General features: G+C 39.3%; 1 protein-coding gene across 4 annotated transcripts in view; it reads right to left on the bottom strand.

The window, feature by feature from the left end:
* The window catches only part of UTRN (utrophin), a 321,884-nt gene that overhangs the window by 161,118 nt on the left and 135,844 nt on the right, over positions 1-24,922 (bottom strand). For 3 of the 4 annotated variants that reach the window (XM_033143929.1, XM_033143931.1, XM_033143930.1), the window contains exons 47-52: positions 24,721-24,805; positions 23,721-23,935; positions 21,870-21,987; positions 20,957-21,162; positions 17,549-17,703; positions 13,081-13,270 (exon numbers count right to left, since the gene is read on the bottom strand). In XM_033143929.1, the coding sequence (XP_032999820.1) occupies positions 13,081-13,270; positions 17,549-17,703; positions 20,957-21,162; positions 21,870-21,987; positions 23,721-23,935; positions 24,721-24,805 (969 nt within the window). Of the gene's footprint in view, positions 1-2,439; positions 3,231-13,080; positions 13,271-17,548; positions 17,704-20,956; positions 21,163-21,869; positions 21,988-23,720; positions 23,936-24,720; positions 24,806-24,922 lie in introns of those variants that run through there. The other variant, XM_033143932.1, reaches the window with a different exon arrangement.

Below are 24,922 nucleotides of genomic sequence, written 5' to 3'. Positions count from 1 at the left end.
TGTATGCAGAAGGCTTTTGAAATTAGGCTAAAGATTGCACATCCCTATCTTAAAGTATACAGCAGACAGGCTTTTGTTTACAATCTATTTTTAGAACTTTATCTTTTACTGCCCAGCTAAAAAAAATTAATTGTAGAATTCAGACTTATAATACACTTCTAATATTATCTTTATTAGCAATATTCTGAACTTATTTACAAGATATTTTCCATTAATTTCATTTAAAGGCAGCTTTAATTTACTGCTCACCAAAACTCCAAGTGAACATTTTTTGGGGGGGATAAGGTTACCCCTAAATCTAGGAATAAAACAAGTACTTATGTTGTTAAGTATTCTATCATTTGGCACTACACTATTGAAATCAATCTTAATACAGCTACAGATATGTTTACCATATTCCTAGCATACAAGTTAGTACATAGAATGGTCAATTTACAGGGCTGCATTATTACGATTATAGCAAGAAGAATAAAGATTTTTTTGTGCACAAGAATGTTGAGACTTTGTTATTTCTTTCCCCAGTGAAATGAGCATAGTAGAATAATAGTGCAGTTCATTATTTCATTGAAAGTCGCTTTAAAATTTGCAGTGCACATTAGATTTTCGTTGTGCTCTCTCATTAGGCACTCATTTATCACTGCCTTACATTGACACCTAGTGGAAGAGGCTGGGATTGTAACACATTTCCCAACATCAGTTGAATGAGCATTATAAACAAACTTTGAACACTTCAACTGACATTTGAAACCAACAGTGTATAATTTAAAATGCTATTTCTTTCTCCCTAGAAATGATCGTTTTGAACAAAAAATATGTATCCAATAATTCCAGGCTCTTAGACACTTCTGAGTGATAAATACACCATCAATTCCCATTCATAAAATAAAACTTCCTTTTGCTGATTCACGAGCTAAGCTATCAAGATAAATGCATCGCTACTGACATCTGTTCTACGTGGGCAATTTCTTCTAGTATCTTAGTACTACTACAAAGTTGGCTTCTCTGCTTGTGTCAAATGACTGATGTGATAAGAAAAAACAACAACAACTATAAGCTTATAAACAACCCAACCACACTATCTTATTTCACGCACAACATTAACATCTTACACACTTCTGGACAAGTTCCCCCCAAAATAACTTTTTTCTCCCAAAAGCTGCAATGAATGCCAGCTATGTAATTTACTCTTTTAATTGGCTGAAACAAAAACACTTAAGATAGTCATGCTTTAAAATTTGTATTTGTACAGGCTGGATATTTTCAAATTCACAGCACGACTTCTGAAACATCTATACAAAGTTATAAATATTTTAGAAATCTGGTCATTCCTATATAATTTAAGGAAGCAAAAAAAGACTAAATGTAAGATAGCCAAGAAACCAGTAGATTTGTTTCCTCCTTCCCATAAATGATGGAAAATGCAAACAATGTTGTTTAATTTTTATCAGTTCACACTGAAGCAAAGAACATGAATTAACTCCTAAAACAGCAATATTCAGTAGTATTAAAAATCAGAAGTTCTACCAGCCACAGCCAGTTTCCTGCTTTGATGATAATCACTGTTTCTTTTCCCCCCTCTTGTTTTCTTTGTGTGTATGTGTGTGTGGTTGTTGCTGCTGCTGCTGCTGCTTCTGATTCAAAAGACATCCACCAGTTCTCCAATAACCCGCTGAAAGATAAATCCTTGTGTTTCCTCCTGCTCCCACTCTGTCCTTTCTAGCTAGGTTGGCTGTATGAGAAATGGCTCAAGAATGGACTTACAGTGTGAGACTCTTACCTTGAAAGTTAACCAACTTTAATGATTTTACATAGTATCTCAAAGTTAAAGATTAGCAAGCACCTGCGAGCAGTTCCACTACAGCAAAAGTTCTGCAACCACACAGAATCTGTGGAGCAACAACTCATAGCAATAGATGTTTACATTACTGTCATGAGCACTAGGCCACCTTGGGCTTTTGAATGGAAAAGCAGCATATACATTTTATGAAATATAGACATCTTACCGTTTTCCTATTTAATTCTTCAATAGAAAAAATAATGTAACACAATAGAAGCTCCACTGGCTGCAAATCTGCAGAAAGCAGGTGCTACCTTAAACTTTTGTAAATTGAAATACGGATTGATATTTTAAAACACACTGAGGGTCTGTACTGAATAGCTCTTACACTAACCTTTTAACTGATCTTTATAAGAAGCAGCATTTCTAACAGCATCTTCCCAGCTGTGGCTAAAAACAATGAAACCAAGAAAGTATCCATTTCAGAAACTATAATTAATATTTCCCAAGAAAATATTTCTAGTGCCTAACCACACTAAACCTGCTAGTCATACTTGTGTTTACATACATACATATGTACATACACACACATTCTCATCCAATTTGTTAGTGCAAGGAAAGAAAGAAAGAAACACTAGTTTTACTTTCCAGTTTTTACTTACCTTGCAAAGCTTCTGATAACGTGGGGAAGAAACTGCCATTCTCTGCAAGCGATGCAACAATACCACAACTTTCTGCAGCGATGTTCTCACCACCGCCATCATTTTAAGTTTGCCACACTTCTGAAGACACCTCAAAATTTGCATTATAAATGAAGAACAACAATCATTTCCTCTTGGTCACTGGACAACGATTTGCCAGCTCTCTGAGCATGCTCGCTTCCTGAGCAGCTTTTCCGAGTGACAGACTCAAAGGCAAAGGCAGTTAGCATAGTGTTAAAGTGTCTCTTCTTTCAAAAAGCCAAATACACACAAAAACAAAAGCTTGCCGGCATCCTCAAAGCCTGCATTTGCCCAGCAAATCCAGGGGAAAATGCCTGCTACCAAATGGGGAGAGTGAACTACATACCACCGAAGGTTTATGAATTGACAGCACCGAGCTGCAAAAACAAAGCAGAATTCCTCGGGGAAGACATAATCACAACAGTTCTCCTTTTGAATATGCCTCATAGGAAGAAAGAGAGCAGCGTCCCTTCCCTCACTCTGGAGAAAGATGCTCTCGCGCTCACACTGGAAGCAGCTCTGGCAGAGCTGTGGAGCAAGTGAATAATACAGTGTGCTATAAATCTTATGAGAAGAGCAGAGGGATACCTGCCCTAATTATATCAGCCATACGTTAAAGGCTAATAAATCACATAGCGACAGCTCTCAAAAGCTAGATTATCTTGCACAAAAGGAAGACCTGCAGGGGGCAAACCCTATCCTGCGAAGATTCTCTTAAAGCTCATTCATCTCCAGAGCTCCAAAAGGAATCGTTCTACACGTAGAAGTACCAATGTTATTAGGGTGAAAATTCCAATTAGAACCTTTCCTGCCTAGGTCCATCTGAAGAATAAGGCAACTAGGTATGATTTTAGCAAGATAATGTTTTAGTTATTGATTACTCACCCTCCTGCTCCCTCCCCCTGGGCAGGATTCTTCACAAGCTTTGGACCTTGATAACAAACTCTGAGAAGTTGTATCATTTAAGGAACTTAGTTTAAGACAGATGCTTCATAATGAGGCTATTCTTTTGCTGTCAGCATCAGTGTGGGTCTAACAGTGAGAACATACTTCAAATGTGGCAAAGTGTAACTAGGCACAGGCTGAAGTCACATGAGGCTGCAGTGCTTCTGAAGCAAAGCAAGTATGGGAGACTGGTCAGGCGGCCAGTGGCTGGATAGGAGACAGCCTGGGAACCTTATGTCTGCTGTCTTGAGTTCAACAATGAAAAAAAGGTTGGATATGCAACATACAAATATTCTTCATTAAATATGTATCTTATGGTGTGGCAGGTCCCTCCACAGAGAGGCTCACCTGCTGTGGCTTTTTATGCCATGTGAGGGGCTCTTTATTTTGTTGATTTATAATTGTGAACCTTTGAATTTACTGAATTTTAGATATGCTGCATACTTTTAGTGGTGCAGCATATTTCCCCCCTATGATGCTGAAGCCTTTGCTGTTGAAATTTTTATGCTGACATTTTATGCTAGAGTTGGTTTACTGTTCTGTGATTATTCTTGGATATTAATGCTTTATTGTTTGTAAGCCGCCCAGAGAAGCCTGTTATTGGGCGACATTGTAAATGTCATTAACCAATCAATGAAAACAGAACGTATGGATAAAACGGTCCATTCTAATATCAAACCACCTACCAGGGCTGAACGAATAAAATAATTCCACAAGCAGAAACCCAATGCACTGCAAAATGGTATGTGAAGAGCAAGTGTGGTTCAAGCACATGACCCTAAACACACCCTGCAAGGAAAGGACGTGGAACACTTCAAGGAAAATAACCAAGATTAAAACTCCTTCCCAATCATAAATAGGATCAACAGGTCAGGATACTGTGTCAGAAACATGGCTCTATTGGATCATACTTAAATAGTAATTCTGGAAATAAACTTCATGCCATCAACACGGCCTGGATAACTCAGTTGGTTAGAGCATGGTGTTGATAGCACCAAGGTTGCAGGTTCGACCCCCATATGGGACAGCTGTATATTCTTACACTGCAGGGCACTGGATTAGATCAGGCTTCCTCAACCTCGGCCCTCCAGATGTTTAGAGACTACAATTTCCATCATCCCTGACCACTGGTCCTGCTAGCTAGGGTTCATGGGAGTTGTAGGCCAAAAACATCTGGAGGGCCAAAGTTGAGGAAGCCTGGATTAGATGACCCTCTGGGTCCCTTCCAACCCTACAATTCTATTATTCTAACATACATCACAAAAGGCCTAATACTAAGAAAGTAGCATGGTTACCACAACCACAATGGCTCTATTCCCAAGGATAACCAATGTAGTGCCCTCCAGATGCTACTATACTCCATCTCCCACCAATGGTTATCCTGACATGGGCTGATAGGAGTTGGGAGTGTAACAGTATCTTGAGGGTGATGCATGGGCTACCCCTGCTCTATCCCAACACTACTCTGGTACTGTAGGAATGTAGATAAAACAATTTCACAAGAACAAAGCTCTCAAGTGTCAGAGACTGTGTGAGAGACTATTTAATTGGTTCTTCCTTCTTCCTACCTACTTCTGCCAACCCCCATGTATTTTTTTTTTAATATTCCCGTGTTATTGGAGAAGCGCGGGGGTTGGGGAATGACAGACATTCACTGGGGCAGTCCCACAATACTTCAGATGGAGGGAGAACATATCTAAAAAGTCTTCTTCCCAACCATAAGAAGCACAACTTCAGGACTACTTGGTAATCCCTTTTACAAAAGCTCATGCAATTCCTCTTAAAGAGCCATCCTCTCTGCCTGTGTGCTGAACAGAGTGCTACCATACTCCCTACAACGGCTCAGAAATCAGGAAAGCAAATGCTTTCACCAAATACTGCAAGCAACCTTTTCCGAGCATTACTAGAGCCAACAAATATTTACTTACTGTGAGATTCTAACTTGAGGCAACAAAATAGAAAAGACAAATGAGGCACTTAATGTTAAAGCAAAACAAAACAGAATTGGCTACTTTTAACTAAGTGAAGTGGTTTGATCCCACATGCTTTCCCAAGGATACAGTTTTACACCTCTAGCAGCTAAAACTTTACAACTTCTAACTTTTTCTAAATTTACCCATTAGCAAGGTTGGTGCATATTCTGTAAATCAATGCAAAGTTTTAAAATACACCTTGTGTTGCATTTGCTGCGGGTTGTGAAAGGCACGGGATATGAACGTGCTGAATCCAGAAGTAACAGAACAGAGTACTTCCGGGTTCGGCGGGTCGCACATGCACAGACGCGCTGAGTCGCGACCTGCACAGAAGCGGTGCTGCAGGTTGCGGACTTATCAGGATACGAACGGGGCTCCGGAACAGATCCCGTTCGTATCTAGAGGTACCACTGCATGAAGTTCTATGATTCTAAGTTTAGTACTCAACGACATTACTAGTGCAACATTCTAAGAATCTCACATCCCACCCCCTTTATTTTGCCTAGCTTTTTAAAGAGCAACTTCTGAACTATGATAGTTGCAACAGCAGGTTTGAAAGTGTGGCAGAGGGCATTCTTGGCAGTGGCGCCCTCCCTGTGGTACACCCTCCCATCAGATGTCAAGAAGATAAAGAACCACACAACTTTTAGAAGACATCTGAAGGCAGCCTTGTTGCTGGGAAGTTTTCAATGTCTGACATTTTATTATGTTTTTATGTGTGTTGGAAGCCACCCAGAGTGGCTGGGGAGACCCAGCCAGATGGCAGTGGTATAGATAATTAAATTATGATTATTATTACAGAGGAGGACCCAGTAAGTTGGTTCATGTTCAGTGGGTGAGGCTGCAGGACCCTCCTCAGTTCCACGACCTAGCCCATAAAGAGTGAAAGAAAATAAATTGTCCAAAATAAGCAAGTGCATCATTTGTGCAAGTGGGAAGCTTCACCTTACACAGGCACAAAATTTCATTATGAGCGTACAAACCCTTGCTTTTTCTACAAAAAGCATTCTTCAGCCTAAATAGATCTTATCATTCAACTTAATAATCACCCTAAGCTTCCAAAGCAGACAATTCAAAATTCAATATAAAAAATAGCTTAAACCAAGTACAATCACATGAGAGCCAGTGTCGTGTAGTGGTTAAGAGTAGTAGACTCGTAATCTGGTGAACCGGGTTCGCATCTCCGCTCCTCCACATGCAGCTGCTGGGTGACCTTGGGCTAGTCACACTTCTTTGAAGTCTCGCAGCCCCACTCACCTCACAGAGTGTTTGTTGTGGGGGAGGAAGGGAAAGGAGAATGTTAGCCGCTTTGAGACTCCTTCAGGTAGTGAAAAGCGGGATATCAAATCCAATTAGGGTGGGTCCTGAAAACACACATCCCAAGTGCCAAATGCCAGGGCAAAGAGTTATCTTCAGCATATGACAGAAACTATACAATGAAGGAGTCAGATGCAACCTAGTTCACAACCTAGGAGCTTCCACAGAGAATGCCCTCTCCTGGGCCACCGCCTACTTAACTTCTGAGGATGGTGGTACCATCAAGAGGGTCCCACTACTGATCTTAACACCTGCAGGATCTGCAGGGAAGGTCTGCAGGGAAGGAGGGGTTTTTTCAAATATTTCAGGGCCTAAGTCATGTAAGGTGTAATTACAGTATTTTCATATGCTCTCTCAATCCCCTTTTATTTAAAAGAGAAAATCCCTCCTTGATAGAATTTCCATGGTTATTAGAACAGTGCAGTCTGTATTATTTGTAGCAGCTCTGCAACTGCCAATGATAGCTCTGTGGACAAAGGTTGTGTGGCTATACAGATGAGACTTAGGTTTCCACCACATATGAACAAGGGAAGCTAAGTTGCTTTTCATATATGGATGGTTACACTGCATATTTAGGACACTGGTAGCACTGAACTAAAAAATTAACTTTTTCTATGAATATGGAGAAAGGCCACTTACATATTTTTTAAAAAATGTAAAACACTTTCCTACTTACATATTAGTAGCAAACATAAAGCAAAAGCAAAACGTACTATAAAACTAAACAATGAAAATTCTAAAAGCTTCAAATACCAAGAATAAACTGAAAAATAAACAATAAGCAGCAAAACAAAACAATAAAAACAATGGAAAAATTCATTAAAACTTACTTTTACATTTTAATATTTTGTTTCACTTTAAACAAACAGCAGTGTTAAGCTAAGCTTTACTAACTTTAGTTTTAGTGGAACAAAACCAAAACCCCTTATTTGGACTTTATGGTAAACTAGGGGTTGCGCTGTTCCCTAAAAGTGTGATTCTTGAAGTAATACTGTCTCCCAGGATTCTTCTGTTACATATTTTCATTCTCCATGCAATGTCTATTCCTGCCTTGTTAAGTAGAATGTTGTTTCTAGCAAATGACGAGAGCTTTTTGGCCAAGCCTAGCATAATCCCTTTACTGACTTCCAGGTCTACTCTGTAAGTATTTGAATATTTAAATTAATTTCCCCAGCCATATCTTTGCCATCTTAGGACCTATAGTCATCTTTAAGAATTCTAACACATTCTTCAGACACTCAACCTGGGTGCTTACTCTCTGGGTTTAGAGATCAACCTTTTCAGGAAGATTCCCACTCCCCCCCCCCCCGCCCAGGCTGTCAATAATAGTGCCTGAGGGCCATCTTCCTCAACTGTACCTAGTCTTTGGCCAGCAATCCTGAACGATTACATATTTTAAAATGCTGCCTCTATTATATTCACTATTCTCATTCAACTGGACACCTTTTCCTCATTCTAATTCCTGCTGAATGCTATGACACATGCAGGAAATCAGGTCAACACTAACCCCTAGGATGACTGCCAGCAGTACAGTACAGATTTTCATGTTTTGCTCTGATGTTTTCTAAGTAACTGGAAACCAGCATACTCTGAAACATAACATCTGCACAACTTTATGATAAAAATATCATAATTCTTCCTCTTTTCATTTATTAAAGACACCGTATCCTTTTTTAATGTACTTTTTAGCCAGTGAAAATATCTAAGTACACATGTTTCCCACTGCTGTGTGGAGTTAATTCCTGACACAAAGTAGTGTAGGGAATTTTTGAGTTCTGATCCAGGATCCAAATTGAAATAACAGTCAGAAAGAAAGATCTATACACAATTTTAGCCTTGTTAATATTTTCTGTTTGATGAAGATATCATTTGGCTTTATCTTCAGTACCTGGAAATTAAGTGTACCTCTCAAAGAAGTTGTGGGAAACATTTCAGGAAGTCATAGATTGTTAAGATCAGAGTGTGAGCTGAGTGACAAACCAGCTAAGTTAGCCTTGTCATAGCCAATAGAACAGAAATAACTATAGTTGATGGATTTTCCTTTGGAAGACATGAAAAATATATTGCAAAACTCTAAGTTCTGAAAATAAATAGAACCAGTCAAGTTTTCCTAGTATTTGTCATAAGGACAGGACAGGACACAGTAAACAACCAGTTGTCTGGGGAAAGGCTGTTCCCTTGTATGCATAACTGGCCATAAATGCACTAAAACCAAAATGATTTTTGTAGTACATAGATTACATACTGCTCCCAAGAAGCTGAAAGTCTACATCTAAGAAATAGCAAAAAATAAATCACAGTAAATAAATAAATCACTAGATACAAGTGAAAATCTACAAAAAGTAACTGCAACCCACCAGCTGAAACATTTAATTCATCCATTGCACAGAATTAAACTAGAATAAAATTAAAAGATCCTTGAGTTTAATTTAGTTACTGCCATGAAACAAGCCTAGCAGAATTTACTAACATTCACTGTAATCTGTATTTTTTAAGAGTTCATGTAATGCTTATATTCACATCAGCTTGCTACTGGCATTTCTGCTATGAAACATTTTGATTAAAAAGTGCAAGATGGGCTCATACTTTAAACAGAAATTTCCTTCACTGAAATCGTCAGCATACAATCAAATGAGATAATAGTATAAGATACTGTACTTTTATGTTCTCATTTTGTCTTTGCACAAAGTGTGGATCCTATAATTGCTTTTTATTGTAACACTTAATAATATTTTGTACAAATACAGAAACATAAGAATTGCCTTGTATTTGATGTTCTACATCAAACTAAGGTCTATCTTATCCAAAATTCTAGACTTGTTCAGATGGTATATTGATCCTGGGGAGAAACTGGGAGTGGGCCTCAGAGCAACATACTCTATCTATCTCCTGTGAAGATAAATGAAGTGAATCTAGGAGATTCTAGGTTTATTTGAATTGAGGGTCTCCCTTAGCACTGCAATGTACAAGTTATCTCCAGCTGAAGCTATCCAGGGCAGATACCCCCTAGTAAACAAAAGTATATTCTTATTGCTTCCTACCATGGAGGTCTAAAGAAGCTGCACAAATAACTACCAAGGAGGATTGCAGCAAAGGTTTTTTTTTGCTGGGGAAAGAAGTGCCAAGCTAACAAAAATTACATTGCTGACATACTACACTGCCTCATTTTATTAACTATGCAGTCAACCACTTCCCCTGTCCTTCCTTCGAATTTAAGAAGTACTGCCGAACTTCTCAAAAGAGCAGGGACAGCGCAAAACTTTGTGATGATTCAGACAGTGGCACTGCACAGTCTAAGAAGTGCAACTTGAAACCCTTTTTAATTTCACTGAGGATGTTGGCACGTACAACCTTCAAGCTGGAGCTGGAGCATCCAAAGGATAATAAAGGAAAACCTCTAGCTTCATGCACTGTTCCATTAACACCTCTAAAAGCATCACACCTCCAGGCAACCAGTTGAGTTAGTTGTGCATTCTGGTGATCTTGAAAAAGAGAGTTTATAGTCATAGGATGAGGCTGAAGATGGAATTGGGGGGGGGCAGTGGTTGTATGTAACTACTGCCAAGTGAAGGGTCACTTCAATAAATGATTCAGTTCATTGCCACTTCTAAACAGTTGGGGGGGGGACCATTTGCTAGAGATCTAGCAGTGGTGTCTCCATTTTTCAGCTGCTGTTTCCTTTGTATTTGCAGTCCCAGAGCAAAGATGCTTGAGTTTTAGCTGCAAATGCTCTGAAGGAATGCCTGCATTGTTAGTTCTGCACGTTTTTTTATTAACAAGTTCTCACTCACTAAAAACAAATCAAACTCTGTTGACCATCAAAAGGGTTTGACATGAACTCGAAACTGCATGCGCATGAATAAACCCATTTATTTCTACATTGGGAGAGGCTATATTATAGCACATAATGGAGCACATTCAAGTAGAAAATGTATTAAAATATTCAGGTGAGATGGAAATAACTATGAAGGAGTTGCATAATGCAAGAAGGGCAAACAAGGATTCCATAATTATAAGGGAAGTGTGTTAAATTCCCCCCCTCACAATTTAGAGGAAATTTCACATGTTTTAACTTTGCTATTCAGCTTCCTGAGCTTTAAAAGTCAAGGGTACAACAGCCTCAAAAGAGGACACCAACTTGCCCTTGGTTTCCCAAATACACCACTAAGCAATCATAAAGCATATAAGCAGAAGCAAGAAAGGAAAACAGCTCTTGCAGAACCTCCAAGAAAGAAAAGGGGACAGATAAGAACAGAAGAATATAAAAAGAGGCCTGCTACATAAGGTCAATGGACCTTCTGGTCTAGCATCCTCCTCTCACAGTGGCCAAGCAAATAAGGCTGGTCCAAATTCCTTCCAATACCTCAGTGATGAGATCAGAAATGTGTTTAGTAATAATACTATACTGAAAGACCCCCCCATTCATTCTCCAAACAATATTTGAAGTTTATCTGTCCTTTATCAACTTTGAGACAGTTATAAAAACCATCGTGCAATTTATTTTCAGCATTCAAAACTTCTGAGCCAATTCTTAGCTGCTAACTCTTCCTTTACCATCCATCATCCACATTAATAGACAGCAGTGGTTAACAACAGTTTTGAGTTTAAGACTAGTTGAGGGTTAGAGAGCTCAGAGGCTAAATATAACAATAAAGTGGGAAATCCATAGGTGCTAATAGATAAAGGATAGCTACATTATAATTATGTATCTTCAGAACAGCCAGAAACAAAACAGGCAACTCTTACTGAAAAAAATGAATACTAACAAGACCAACAGAAGACTTCACAAAAATGTACATTTGCTCTTTTAGTATGAATTTACTGAAATCTCTTTCTATATCGCAGAAAATCGTATTGCTGAAATGATCCCTCTCCTTCAAAGCCTATGTCTAAAAATCAGGTTGGGTTATGGTTTTCCAATGTGAATGAATGGCATTCGATCAGCAACGGTAAGCTATCACAAGGTGTTTTCCTTCCTGCCACCAATCATACCTTGGGACCTTAAAGGTAAAGGTAAAGGGACCCCTGACCATTAGGTCCAGTCGTGTCTGACTCTGGGGTAGCGGCACTCATCTCTCATTACTGGCCGAGAGAGCCGGCGTACAGCTTCCGGGTCATGTGGCCAGCATGACAAAGCCACTTCTGCCGAACCAGAGCAGCGCACGGAAACACTGTTTACCTTTCCGTCGGAGCAGTACCTATTTATCTACTTGCACTTTTGATGTGCTGTCGAACTGCTAGGTGGGCAGGATCTGGGACCGAGGAACGGGAGCTCACCCCGTTGCGGGGATTCGAACCGCCGACCTTCTGATCAGCAAGTTCTAGGCTCTGTAGTTTAACCCACAGTGCCACCCCCGTCCTTGCTTGCTTGCTTGCTTGCTAGTAAATAACAAGACAGGGAGACACATCATAGCAGTTCCCATCAGCAAAACAAAATCGAAAATTCTTTCTAGTAGCACCTTAGAGACCAACTGAGTTTGTTCCTGGTATGAGCTTTCGTGTGCATGCACACTTCTTCAGATACACTGAAACAGAAGTCACCAGATCCTTAAATATAGTGGGGGAGTGGGGAGGGGTATTACTCAGAAGGGTGGTGGGAATGGGTGATAGGCTGATAAGTGTGGAAAACCTGTTGACGACTCTAAACGGCTGCAATTAGTCTTGCAGGGAAAGGCAAGGGGTGAGATGGCTAAAGATGGCTTTGTTATGTATAATGAGATAAGAATCCAATGTCTTTGTTCAAACCAGGTTTCTCCATGGTTTTAAGTTTGGTGATTAGTTGCAATTCAGCCACTTCTCTTTCCAGTCTATTTCTGAAATTTCTTTGTATTAAGACAGCTACTTTGAGATCTTTTATAGAATGTCCTGGGAGATTGAAGTGTTCTCCTACTGGTTTCTCAGCAAAGTTTACTTATTGATTCCTTCCTATCTGACAATGAAGAGAAGTGGGGGAACAAGAAAGGAAGCTTAGGTGGTCCATATAGGAGCACTGTGTCTCTGAGAGATTCTTGAGGCAAATTTTAGGCTGGTGTGAGATATGTAAGACCTCATGATACGCTGATTCTTGATTTGCAGCATCCGTACTTAGAAAGTATAGAAATGCTTGTGAAGAGGCCCAATGGGCTAGAGGTTTCAGGGAATACTTGATTAAAATTACTGTAACTTTTAAGTACGGATTTATTAAACAAGGTTTATGGAGAAAGAAACGTTTACTTTGTGGAATTTTCTTTAAAATACACACTCAGATTTAGCAGCTCATCTTTATTGCAATCTGGCTTTAGCATTTTAAACGTAAAAGGCAAGTTAACTACTTTAACTAACACACACAAACTTGTCGTGCTCTTACCTCTATCTGCTTTTTCAGTTCTCTTCCAGAAGCACTGTCCTGAGCAGCGCGTTCTCGTTGTGATGCGTCTGCAAGCACGTTAACTGTAGCTTCTGCTTCTTGTATCCACTTGAGGAAACTTTCAAGGTCTTTGAGCAAGGCATGCACCGCCTTCAGCTCAGCCTCCAAAGCATTCTGCCTATTAGATGTTCTGTAGGGAAGAAAAATAACACTGACCTCAGAAAAATTTGCAAAAAGTAATCATTCAATCTAAGACAGAGCAGTTGGTGCACATTTGTTTTGGTGCATTATGCCACAGGTTCTAGAATTTCTATCTGTATTCATTTACTTGCAAGATGCTACAATTTATGAAAATAATTCAATTTCCTAAATACTCCTCTTCTTGCTGTAACCATATTGCAATGTTGCAAGTGTGAGGAACTTAACTGCACACTTTCAGGAGGCTGTGAAGCAAGCAAATAGTTTTTCGCAACGAATGAAAACAACTCCCTAAAGTGTACAGACCACAATGCTATTAAAAAAGTGGAACAGATGTTCTTTGTTTTATCACTTACTTGGGAGATTGCAACTACTCCTTTAATAGAATCATAATTTATTTGAGAGTTTCTTTCATATTGCACATGTCTTCTATTGCACACCTCAATATTCTGTAAACATCTGCAACACTTTTGATATTGTCTGACCTTCATCTTTCCAAACTGAAATGAATTCAGGCAACATGATCAACTCACAGGATTTAATTTTTGAAGATTGTTTTGGTGATAATCTATTGGTAGGCTAAGAAGGTGCCAAATCTATATTTTTCTCCTGCCAAAAAATCTGCAATAAGCAAGTGCCAAATTGCAGAGCTATAGTACCAAAAGCATCCGCTCCAAATATCTACTTCAAGTATTATATCACTGAATAATAAGTTATTTTAAAGTATTGGTGATTGCTGGTGCAATGGTTGAACTGTGTGTGCATGCATTTTTTTTAGAAACACAAAGAATGAATAGATCACATTTCAATTATATGTTTAAAATAAATGGCTAAGAACATTTTAAGGCAGCTGCAACTTTGCTCATATTTAAAGGATAAATGCATGGGGCTTAGTACCTCTAGACATAATAATCAAGGTATTTTCCCCATCTTCAGTTTTGAGCCAACACAAAATACAGTTCTATATGGAAGGATTATACCATCACAGAACATTAATATCCAGAGGATTTAGTGTGTGCAGCTACCGACAGCAGAATCCACACACTTCCACAAATTAAATTTTATGCTGGAGTGCTCCAACAAAATTGTAGTTACTTCCCACAAGATCTTTTCAGCATTTAGCAAAAATATACATATCCAGATTTTCTACCAAAGCATTTTAATATAATTACTGTTCTGCAGTAAGGTATTTTCTTGTGATTCCTAATAGCCAATGTGTGGAGACATCATATAAGGTGAAGTGGGGCCTGTGCCAGTATGGAACATACCTATGGGGTGAGTGGGTGTGTGGGTGTGTGGGTGTGGGTGGGTGGGTGTGTGTGTGTGAGAGAGAGAGAGAGAGAGAGAGAGAGAGAGAGAGAGAGAGAGAGAGAGAGAATATACACAAACTCACTCACACATGCACCCACACCACCCACTCACATAAAATATCAAAGAGGTGCACAACATAAAAAACACAATACAAAATAAGCACAAGAATGACCGGTTTCTCTAAAAAGGGAAATTAAACAACTGAATAGGCATATAAAGCCTTAAAGAGACATCTGAAGGTTAACAGTGAGGACACCTACTGAATCTCTGTTGGAAGAGTATTCCAGAGCATGAGACCAGATGCACTAAATGCCTGACATCTAGTTGGGGCCAGCAGGGCTCCTGAGATACAGGGGACCACCAACTGTGCCCCTCCAGATGATCTCCTATGTAAAACCCTGTGTGAACTGCAGCATAAAATAATAAACTGATGCAACAGTCCGTGTGATAGTTACTACTACTCACAGATCCAGATCTAAATAACTGTGAAATTAGTTCCAAGAACAAATTGTGAAACAGCTCTGCCTAAATGAGAAATGTTTGGTAAAAATATGGGCAGATATTCAGATGATGGATGATTTCCATGAAATGATTATCATTAAGATCAACAACTGCTAATGTCTTGGCGTGCTTATTTATGCTCTCCCGTTTTAAATTCTGAAATAATCCACGTAGTTTATTATGGATCAGGATTAAGCCATGGTTTTATAGCCTGGTTTGTAGAGATCACTTTTCTCCAGTCCCGACAAAATTGGAACCTGCAGTTTAACAAACCTCTTAAGTATTGATGTGTGAGAGGCAATGGTAGATGGAACTAGGAGTACACATACACACATCCATGAGACAGCACTCTGGCCTTATCCCTCAAACTCCTCCACTAAATGCCCTTGCAAACACCCCTTGGTCATGAGAACGGCACCCCGGAACGAAATAAATAAAACATAATCTATCCAAGCTTCTTTTAAATAGCTGCTTGTTCACTTTTGCCTTCAAAGCCTGTTTCACCGCTTGGCTTCATTTACAATAAGATTGCACTGTTCCTATCAAGTCCCAATACAAATTCCTCCATAATTTACCTTAAAATTATTGGCCAATTTTTTACTTTCAAATCTCCATGCCAAAACGAATTAGCCATATACCACCCTAACATTACCTGCGAAGTTATTTTATTTTAAGAAATGTTGCAACTATCAATACTTTGCAATGCATATTGAGCACATTAAGAATTAGCATACTATATTTTTATTCTCCAGCACCATGAAGTATATACATTTTATTATTTGAAATACATATTTTTCAAGTCTATGATATTTTATAACATATACATAGTCTAATAATTATACTCAACCTGCCTGAAAGAGAGTTGATGTACAGAAACCACAAATGCTAACAGAAGATAAAGGGAAATCCAGACAAGAAGGGACTCTTGGGTCTTAACACAGTGAAAGTGACAGGACTGATGAAATTATGTAGAATGATGAAAAAAGGCAACATAAAAACAAACCATCTTCACATCTCTAGAGGAAACTTTTTTCAGGTTAAAATAAAATTGTTCAAGGTAACGAAGAGAATGATAGCTGGAGGCAGAAAACATATTATTATACAAAGAAGGAATTGTGATTCAGCTGCAAGAAGTTTCATTTTCAAATAGGAAAAATCATTAGCTCTATTCCTTTCAGGATCAGACAGGAAGTTTCTGTGGCTTAAAACACTAAAAACTGAAGTTGAGGGATATTTTCTCAAAGTGTAACCCAGGACTCCCTACAGAGGACAGAAGGCTTTCTTTGAGAGGATTACTAGTACAAGGGAATGAGGTACATCCATGAGGCAATAGTCTGCTTTCACAATGTTACTGCTTGTGAAGACTCTAGCACAGGGGTGCTGAACTTTTGGCTCATGGACCTAATCTGGAAGGCCATCTCCGCCAAGCTATGCCCACTTGCTCTACAGCTGATGCCATATATGACCTGAGGCATGGAGCAGGTAAAGAAACATCTGAATCATCCAAAAGTCCACTTGAAGGCACTGACAATCAGCTGACTGATTGCTGGGTCTTGCTAAAACCCTTGCAAAGTGCTCTGTTGTGGAGCACTTTGCAAAGCACTCAGCAAGACCCATATGGACAAAAAAAAATCAGGTCAAACTTGGCCAGCAAGAGATGGGGGAAATAATGATCAAAGCCCACTGGCCAGATCCATTTCCCTACCCCCGCTCTAGCCTGTGGATATAGGGATGTCAAAGTATGTTGCACATGCATAATCTTTTCCTTTGACCACTACCTGACTGGGTCAGGCAGAATGCTGCTAGACAATGATGTGTTCTAGTTACATTGAAGGAGACACAGATAGCTGTTTTTCTGCTCAAGGACTTTCCATAATGAAATCTGTTATTTCCTGGCACTACAGTACTTGGGGCTGAACCAAATGAGATGCATGCTCAAATTTTTGGAAACATCAAAAAGCACCTTTCTTTCAACCATTTTCCAGAAATGACTTCAAGGAGGAATTGAAAATGTTTCCATATTTAGGAATCACTGCTTTCACTTTCAAGTAGGTTTTGTGTACCCTTGGTGATAGGGATGTCAAGAAAATCCAAAATCACAAGACAGTTGGCAGCATAGCATAGACAAGGAAGAGGTGGGCAATCTTGATGGAGCACTCCTCTCAATCAGTGCTGGAAATGCTGATTAGAAAAGTAGTTAATGATACAACCTTATATTTTCCAAATACAGGCACCTTCCCAAGAGCCCATATTTATTAAACAAATATCTCAGGAACTTTAAAAACCTGGCTACACCTGGATCCATGCTGAAAAAAAGAGTCAGAAATCTGACCAGCTTCATTTAGAACAGTTTAGAGTTCTTCCTCGATTTAAGCACACTTGGTAAGAAAGCCACCAATTAAGATTATACCTGAATTAATAGAATATGAATTTGAGACACACATTTGTTTGCACATACCTTTGTTTCAAGTTGATCCATGAGGTATTCAAGTGATCCATTATTTCCTTCACTTTTCTTGTGTCATCACCACTGTAGTCTTGAAGAAGTTTGTTTGATAGATCATTGAATTGACTCATCTTGGTATCCCCTTTATCTAGATCCTGTAGTAACATCTAAGCAACAAGCAAGAGGGGGGTATCAGTGTAAAACTGAAAACCAAATATGGTTTATCAAACTTTGACTACACTTTTTAATTAAAGGATTACTCTTTCATCCAATGTTGTAAACTACAAAAAAAGACAAACCAGGAAGGAAGAAGGGTCTGCTCCACAGAGACATCAACTACAATCTTAATAGAAAGGAACAGCTCCACGATTCTGCAATCTAGCAGAAACTCATCAATACTGTGGAAGGAGAATCAGAAAAGTGTAAATCGCTCCTTTCCCCACAACACAAATAAAAATTCTGGTCAATAAAGTGAATATGGGGGGGGGGCATAATAGAGCTATTTAAAATTTTGTGTGATATGTTGAAAGTATATAGGGAGACTCTTTACTCCCTTTCTCTTAATACTTTAACATGGGGTCATCCATTGAAGCTGAATGTTGGAAGATTCAGGGCAGATGGGGAACATTTTTTCTTAATACAGTGCATGGTTGAAATAGTGGCATTTACTACCGCAATATGTAGTGATAGCCACCAACGTGGATGGCGTTAAAGGGGCTTTAGACAAATTCATGGGTGCTAAGGCTATTGATGGCTACTAGCTAGGATGACTGTGTACTAAATCCAATATCAGAGGCAGTATTCCTCTAAATACCACTTGCAGAGGAACACAAGTGGAAGAGTGCTGTTGTGCTTACAGACTTCCAACAGACATCTAGTTCGGCACTGTGATAACAGGATGCTAGATTAGATAGGGCTTTGGTCTGATCCACCAGGATCCACCAGATTTGGTTTACAGAAGTGATGAAGTTAAAAGAAAGTACATGGCAAAGATGTGGAGTTACTCTCAACACCATGTTGGGAAGAGGTACTGGGTCCAATTGTTTATTGCTTGCTCGTCATAATGGCTACTTCATCAATGGCCTTTGCTGTATTCTGTAATGAGTTGTGACACAGGGCTGATCTTTCTCCCCTAATGACTCTAGTCCTTTTGGGTTATGAGAAGAGTTGAGGAGGGGATTACTGGAGGCTGATGTGGTGCCCTGCAGCAACCCAACCTCCTGCTTGCCAGACAGAATCTATTTTAGGCTGAAGGGGCAAAATGTTCATCTCTTTCCTGTCAGCTTCTTCCAGTCCTGCCTGCTAGCTAAAGGAAGGAACTGTAACATGAGTAAACTGCTTTCCCTAGCAACAGAGAATAGACTTTAACATCAGAGTCATTTTAAAGAGCATTTACTAGTGTCACTATATACCATGCATTTAGCATCAAATGTGTTCTAAGTAGAAACATCCATGCCCAGGGGGGTTCATAACCAAAGGTAGGAAGGACAAAGATGAAGGGCCACATTTTAAAAATACCAAGGATCTATGGGTGAATTAATCATTTAAAAGGCTCTCCTGAAACATTCTTGCAAATCCTCAACTACTAACCTTTTCACATATTTGCTGCCTAGCCTTAAAAAGTAATTGGAGAGCTATGCTGTTCCAAACATAATATTAGTCGCAAAGTACAAATGAGATTATATTTTATAGAGAAACTGTGGTCTGAATTTTATGTCTGCTTAAACTATCATAAATAATATGCAAAGTGCCTCCAAAAACAACAAAACATGAAGGATGTTTAAACCATTTGTTTTCCAAATAAAAATATACAATGCAGGTGAAACATTATGCATAGTCATCTATAATAGAACAAATGAAATATATCCATAAATACTTATTTTTAGCCCTTCATGCTCCTTGTAACATTGCTGACATTTATTTGTGATGTATTTATTTGCAAGTTTAAAGTTCTATTATCTGTAATAACATTTATGGCTATACACAGAGGCATGAACCAGACATAAACCTGGAATTAGTGATGAAGATTATGTTGTACCATTAAAAATAAGCAGGTTTTTCATCTGTTTCTTAGCTGAGGCTATCAGTAGCTGCTAGTCTTGATTGTCAAAAGCAGTAAGCCTCTGAATGCCAGTTGCTGGGAATCACAAGTGGGTCAAATGCTGTTGGGCTCCTCTCCTGCTTGTCCCATAGGAATCTGTGAGAACTGCATGGAGGACTAGATGGACCTTCAGAAAGATCCAGCATGGATCTTATGTGTTTTTTAATTGACACTTTACAAAACATTTTTTGAATGTTGTTGTTACTTGTTATGTATTGAAGTTCTCACCCTAGGCCACTAGGGGTGTGTATATATAGTTCATTCTGCTGCAGTTCTAACTCAGGTCCGCACATGCAAATGAGGGATTGAAAGTGACGTTCAGGGGTTGGGTAACTACAGAAAGTTGTTACTGTTGCTTGTAGCTGAGTTCTATATAAGCAGGCTGCTGAGCCCTTCAGTTCAGTTCTGTTCCAGCCTGAGAATAAACAGAGCTGCTTGGAGAATCACTGTGTCGTCTGCTATGTCCACCCACTATTTAATATTACTTAGATTTGAAAAGAACTATTTGGCAAGGTTTTACAACTGGACAGACTAATTTTACACTCCAATGGATTAAAGATGGAAGGCAAGGGGACTGGTGGTTCCCAGCCAGAATGATCCTCAGCATAGGTATGACTAAATCAGGGAGGGGTAAAGGTAAAGGTACCCCTGACCGTTAGGTCCAGTCATGGACAACTCTGAGGTTGCGCACTCATCTCGCTCTATAAGCCGAGGGGGCCGGCGTTTGTCTACAGACAGCTTCCGGGTCATGTGGCCAGCATGACTAAGCTGCTTCTGGCGAACCAGAGCAGTGCACGGAAACGCCATTTACCTTCCCGCCGGAGCAGTACCTATTTATCTACTTGCACTTTGACGTGCTTTCGAACTGCTAGGTGGGCAGGAAGGGATGAGTAAAATGTGCATGTGTGTTCCTGTGCAAATGTTTTGCTAGTCAGTATTGATAGTACTGAGCTATATGAACCAATGGTCTAACTCAGAATAATGCAGCTTCCTATATGCTGGGGAGCATTCAGTTCTATGTGCATTTTGAAGCTCTACTTTATAACAAAGGATTCCAATCTTTAGAATAGGTTTATCAGCCTTTACAAGGTCCTTCAGGAGAAAGGATAAGATACAAATTTAATAAGTGATAATAAGTCATTCTCAAAGGCAACTTCTTTCAAAAGGTAGCTGCAGAAACAACTAACTTTCAAAAAGTATTTTGAATTTAAAGAAAGCAATTTTTCATCTACAAAATGTAAATTGTCAATTATCAGATATATTTTTCTGGGCATGTGAATAAGACAGGTGCAAGATGGATTCATAAACCATTAACTTACTTTGTTTTCAGAAATCTGCTTGGTGAGCTTCTCTTTAGGAGACTGCAGAAGGGCATGCAGGTGGATCTCATATTGTCCAATTAGCTTTTCCATTTCTTGCTTCTGGTCATCCCACTTCATGCTGTCAGAAAGCATACGTTTTAACTGCTGCTGACGTACTTCTACCCCATGTTGTGTACTATCCCATTGGTTCTTAACTTTCTCCACTGAAAAAGACAAAGGAGGAACATGTAACCAAACAAAAAGCATTTTGTGGCTATTCTGTTACTCACAGTAACCATCCAAAAATCACTGAAGCCAACCCTGAGCCCTTGGGAAGCTGTTAAGCACAGCTCTCACAAACTAACCCATTCATCTTCACAGAAGGACAGGTTCATTTCTACACATGGATTCCCTTTGCTAGACACACACTTTCTCTCTCAAGCACACACATTTATGCTACAAGCATAAATGCATATTCATAATTACCACTAAATGTCCCTCCTCCTATTACCGTAGTTCAAATGTATAAAGAGGCAATGAAGCTCCCACCACTCCCACATATAGCTTGCTTTTCTCTATGCTGGACTCTGATATGAGGTAAAATTTCAGGTCTCCTCCATATTCCATCCTGGCTCAAACCATGATTTGCCAGATTATGTCAATCTCCACCCAGGCCACTGCATCCCTTCAGTAGTCACTGTCAATAAAAATTGGTCCCTTTTCCCCTAGCGCAGGCATCCCCAAACCCGGCCCTCCAGATGTTTTCAGACTACAATTCCCATCATCCCTGACCACTGGTCCTGTTAGCTAGGGATGAAGGGAGTTGTAGTCCCAAAACATCTGGAGAGCCGCTGGTTGGGGATGCCTGCTCTAGCGTAACTATTGCGCATTTGTACCCATCTCCTCACACTTCTGTCCACTGGGAACATACGTTTCTCTGTGATTGCTGTCCTAACGTCAGAACTTGATGTTTTGTTTTTCAGATTCTGAGCCAAGGTAAAAACAAAATCCAGCCGGGGATGCCGATGTTCTAAGTCTTCTTTTGTTATCTGTTAAGAGCCAGGATTAAAATGTGTTACTTTCTGAGATTTAAATAAAGAATAAACCATGGGAAAAAGTCAAGAATATTCACATTTATATTACAAAAGGTTATCAAGTTAGTAACTTCTTAATCAACATATTACAAAGCCATTTTAAAGGCAGAAATGTTCTCACTACTTCTGTACTAACCAATATGATCAACGTATTAAAATACAGGCTCAACTTTTTTGCAGTATCCATACAGAGATGAGACATGAGCGGACGAGAAAAAAAATCTGGTAAAAATCATATTGTTGTGATGGGCTTAACTTTGCAGACTTTCATGCATTCTGTGACATCTCCTCAGGATATCAGGACATCTTACCTATATTTATCTGCTTCAAGGGTGTGGGCATTTGCAATATTTTATTTTGGTCCTTAGGACTTCGCACACTATATATTCAGTACTATTTTCACAAGAAAATTCCATTTTTACCTGCATGAGTACCATATTAACAAGCCTTTTCTTCATAACAAGTGACTGAGACTGAAATCTCTACAATGAGCCATTATAGTAGTCATAAGTTTGTGTGTCCAAAGACAGGCAGCTGAAAGGACCTCAGAGATCAATCCCATGAAAATGCATTACATGTATTATTGCAGCAAAGTGTTTGACAATTAGTTTAACCACTGCTATGAAGGTTATGTTTAAAACGCACACACAAGTACCCTAAAGCTGTTAGTTACTGCTTGCTTTCACTTCACTATGTTGCTAATATCACAAGCAAGGAAAATGTCAACATAAATATGTGTAATCACTTCCCTTTTAACTTCAGCCAGTGCAATTTTAAATGCCAGTGTAGATATTCACATCTCTCTTTAAACAATCACAGGCTGCCTAAGGCTGGATCCCAATGTTTAACAATTATTGAGCAAGGCAATTAACCTACATTAATTGAATTTCATTATTTCTAGTTGAATGCACTACACCTATTTGTAGATAATGATCATGTTTTGTGGAAGGTGAACGTGTTCTGGTAATCTGCGTTGTACGTCATGTGCTAGACACAACAGAACACAACACACATATAAATGAACACCCAGGAATCACTTATCAGTGTTGACTTCAAAATAGTAGGGCATCGGGTTACAGAAAGGCATTATATTATAGCACTTAACCATCAAACACAGAACAAATTCAGAAGCAATGTGTTAAAGAAGAGGCGCTCCTAAATGGGAGCACCATTAATCAAACAGCAGGACGAGGGCAAACACAGCATTGTTCATCCTGTTCATTGAGCAAGACTGTGCACATTTACTACCTTCGCCTGCTTCAAGCACCCCCAGCAACCCACTTGGGGCAGAAGAAAAGTGGAGGCAGCAGCACTTCAGGGTTGCCAGTCCTTAGCAGCTTGTGATGGAGAAGGTTCAGTTGGAACTGGACACAAGCCATTCATTGCTGCTGAGGATCCTCAGTGGGAAGGGTGCCCCAATTTCTTCTGCTCCAGTATAAGCTTCAAGCAGGGTTGAGTAGAGTAAGGAGTGAAGGTGAGCACTTTATGCATGTTCCATCAAACATATGCAAAGTGCTCAAGTCTTTGTGAATATCCATTCATAATACTCACAAAGGCTCAAAGCCTTTCGAGACAACCAGAGAAATCACCCACATCTAAACCAAATTCTATCTTTTTCCACCAGAAAATCAAGCAGGGACTCAAAATATCTTCAGGATTTCAACGCAACACTTCATGGCACCACATACTTTCATGCGTGCGATTGTCCGATTGATTTCTTCAGCATTTCCCACAGTAACTATGTTGGACTTGAGCATCTGGTCAATCAGTGCCAACCAGTCAGCCAGTTCTGTTGTAGTTTTATCCAGATCAGCAGGTGCAGAAATTTCCAAAGCCTGCTGAGTTTGAGCAACATTTTCAGAGGCAGAGGACACTAGCACCATCTTTTGGAGAACAGGGTAACCTAAACAAGACAACACAATTCACTTGGTATTTCAAATCGCACTTATTATGGTACTTGAATTTATTTGCATTTGGAAAAACAAGCAACAAAATACCACTTCTTGCCGTTTTAAGAATATCCTCTGTATTTTTTTTCTCCATCCCCATCTAAACAAGTTAAAAACCTTAAAAGGTTAGCCTTCAGTTCCAAACATCATCTGGATTACTGCCTTCCTGGTCCAGAATGATGTGAAAATGTTGATGACATACTCATCACTGACAGATCTGGTGAGGTGTGAGAAATTCACTGCCAATCCCAATACTCAGGCAGTTTAGGAACATCCAAATAATGTGTGGGCAAAATCTACACATCGCTTAGCTGTCACCCACAGGAAAATTCACAACCTGCAGCTGATCCTAGTTTACCACCTGATTAAGTTCCAGGAAGGAACAAATTCAAACATTTATTGCCAGTGGAAAAAAATGCTACTGAGTCAGAAGCAAGCATTAGGTGTTGATCCTCTGAATCATACTGATGGAAGAATACATCAGTACAGAACTTCAAATGGTGAAAGGGATTAATTTCTGTTAATTTTGAAGTCTGCAAATGTACTTTCTTTTGTTCATAAAATGTATTAGAAGCCAATTTCCTTTCAATACATTTGGATGCATGGTCTTAGTGACTCAGTGCCATGCCCTTCAACAGAAACAGAATCTAAAATGTCCGTGGCCTTGAAGATCAAAAAATGAAATGACAATACTGAAAACTGTCCTGTAAAAGAAACACATTCTCTTCTCGGAGCTCACCAGGTGGCATTGTCTGTGGCACCAGATGAAGTTGATGAACATGGGCCTCCAGTTCTCTCGCTCTGTTGGGTGCTTCTCTGAACACCTAATACGGCAGAGAAAAACTTCACATTACAAAAACCTTTTCATGTCAAGAAGTGAGGATTAACATTTTTAGCATTATACAGCTAAAGCAATACCACTATAGACAGCTGAGCACAAA

The sequence above is a fragment of the Lacerta agilis genome, chromosome 3 (assembly GCF_009819535.1).
Source record: "Lacerta agilis isolate rLacAgi1 chromosome 3, rLacAgi1.pri, whole genome shotgun sequence".
In the NCBI taxonomy this organism is placed as follows: domain Eukaryota; kingdom Metazoa; phylum Chordata; class Lepidosauria; order Squamata; family Lacertidae; genus Lacerta; species Lacerta agilis.
Note: the sequence above shows the minus strand (reverse complement) of the source record. Positions and strands in the feature narration are given on the sequence as shown.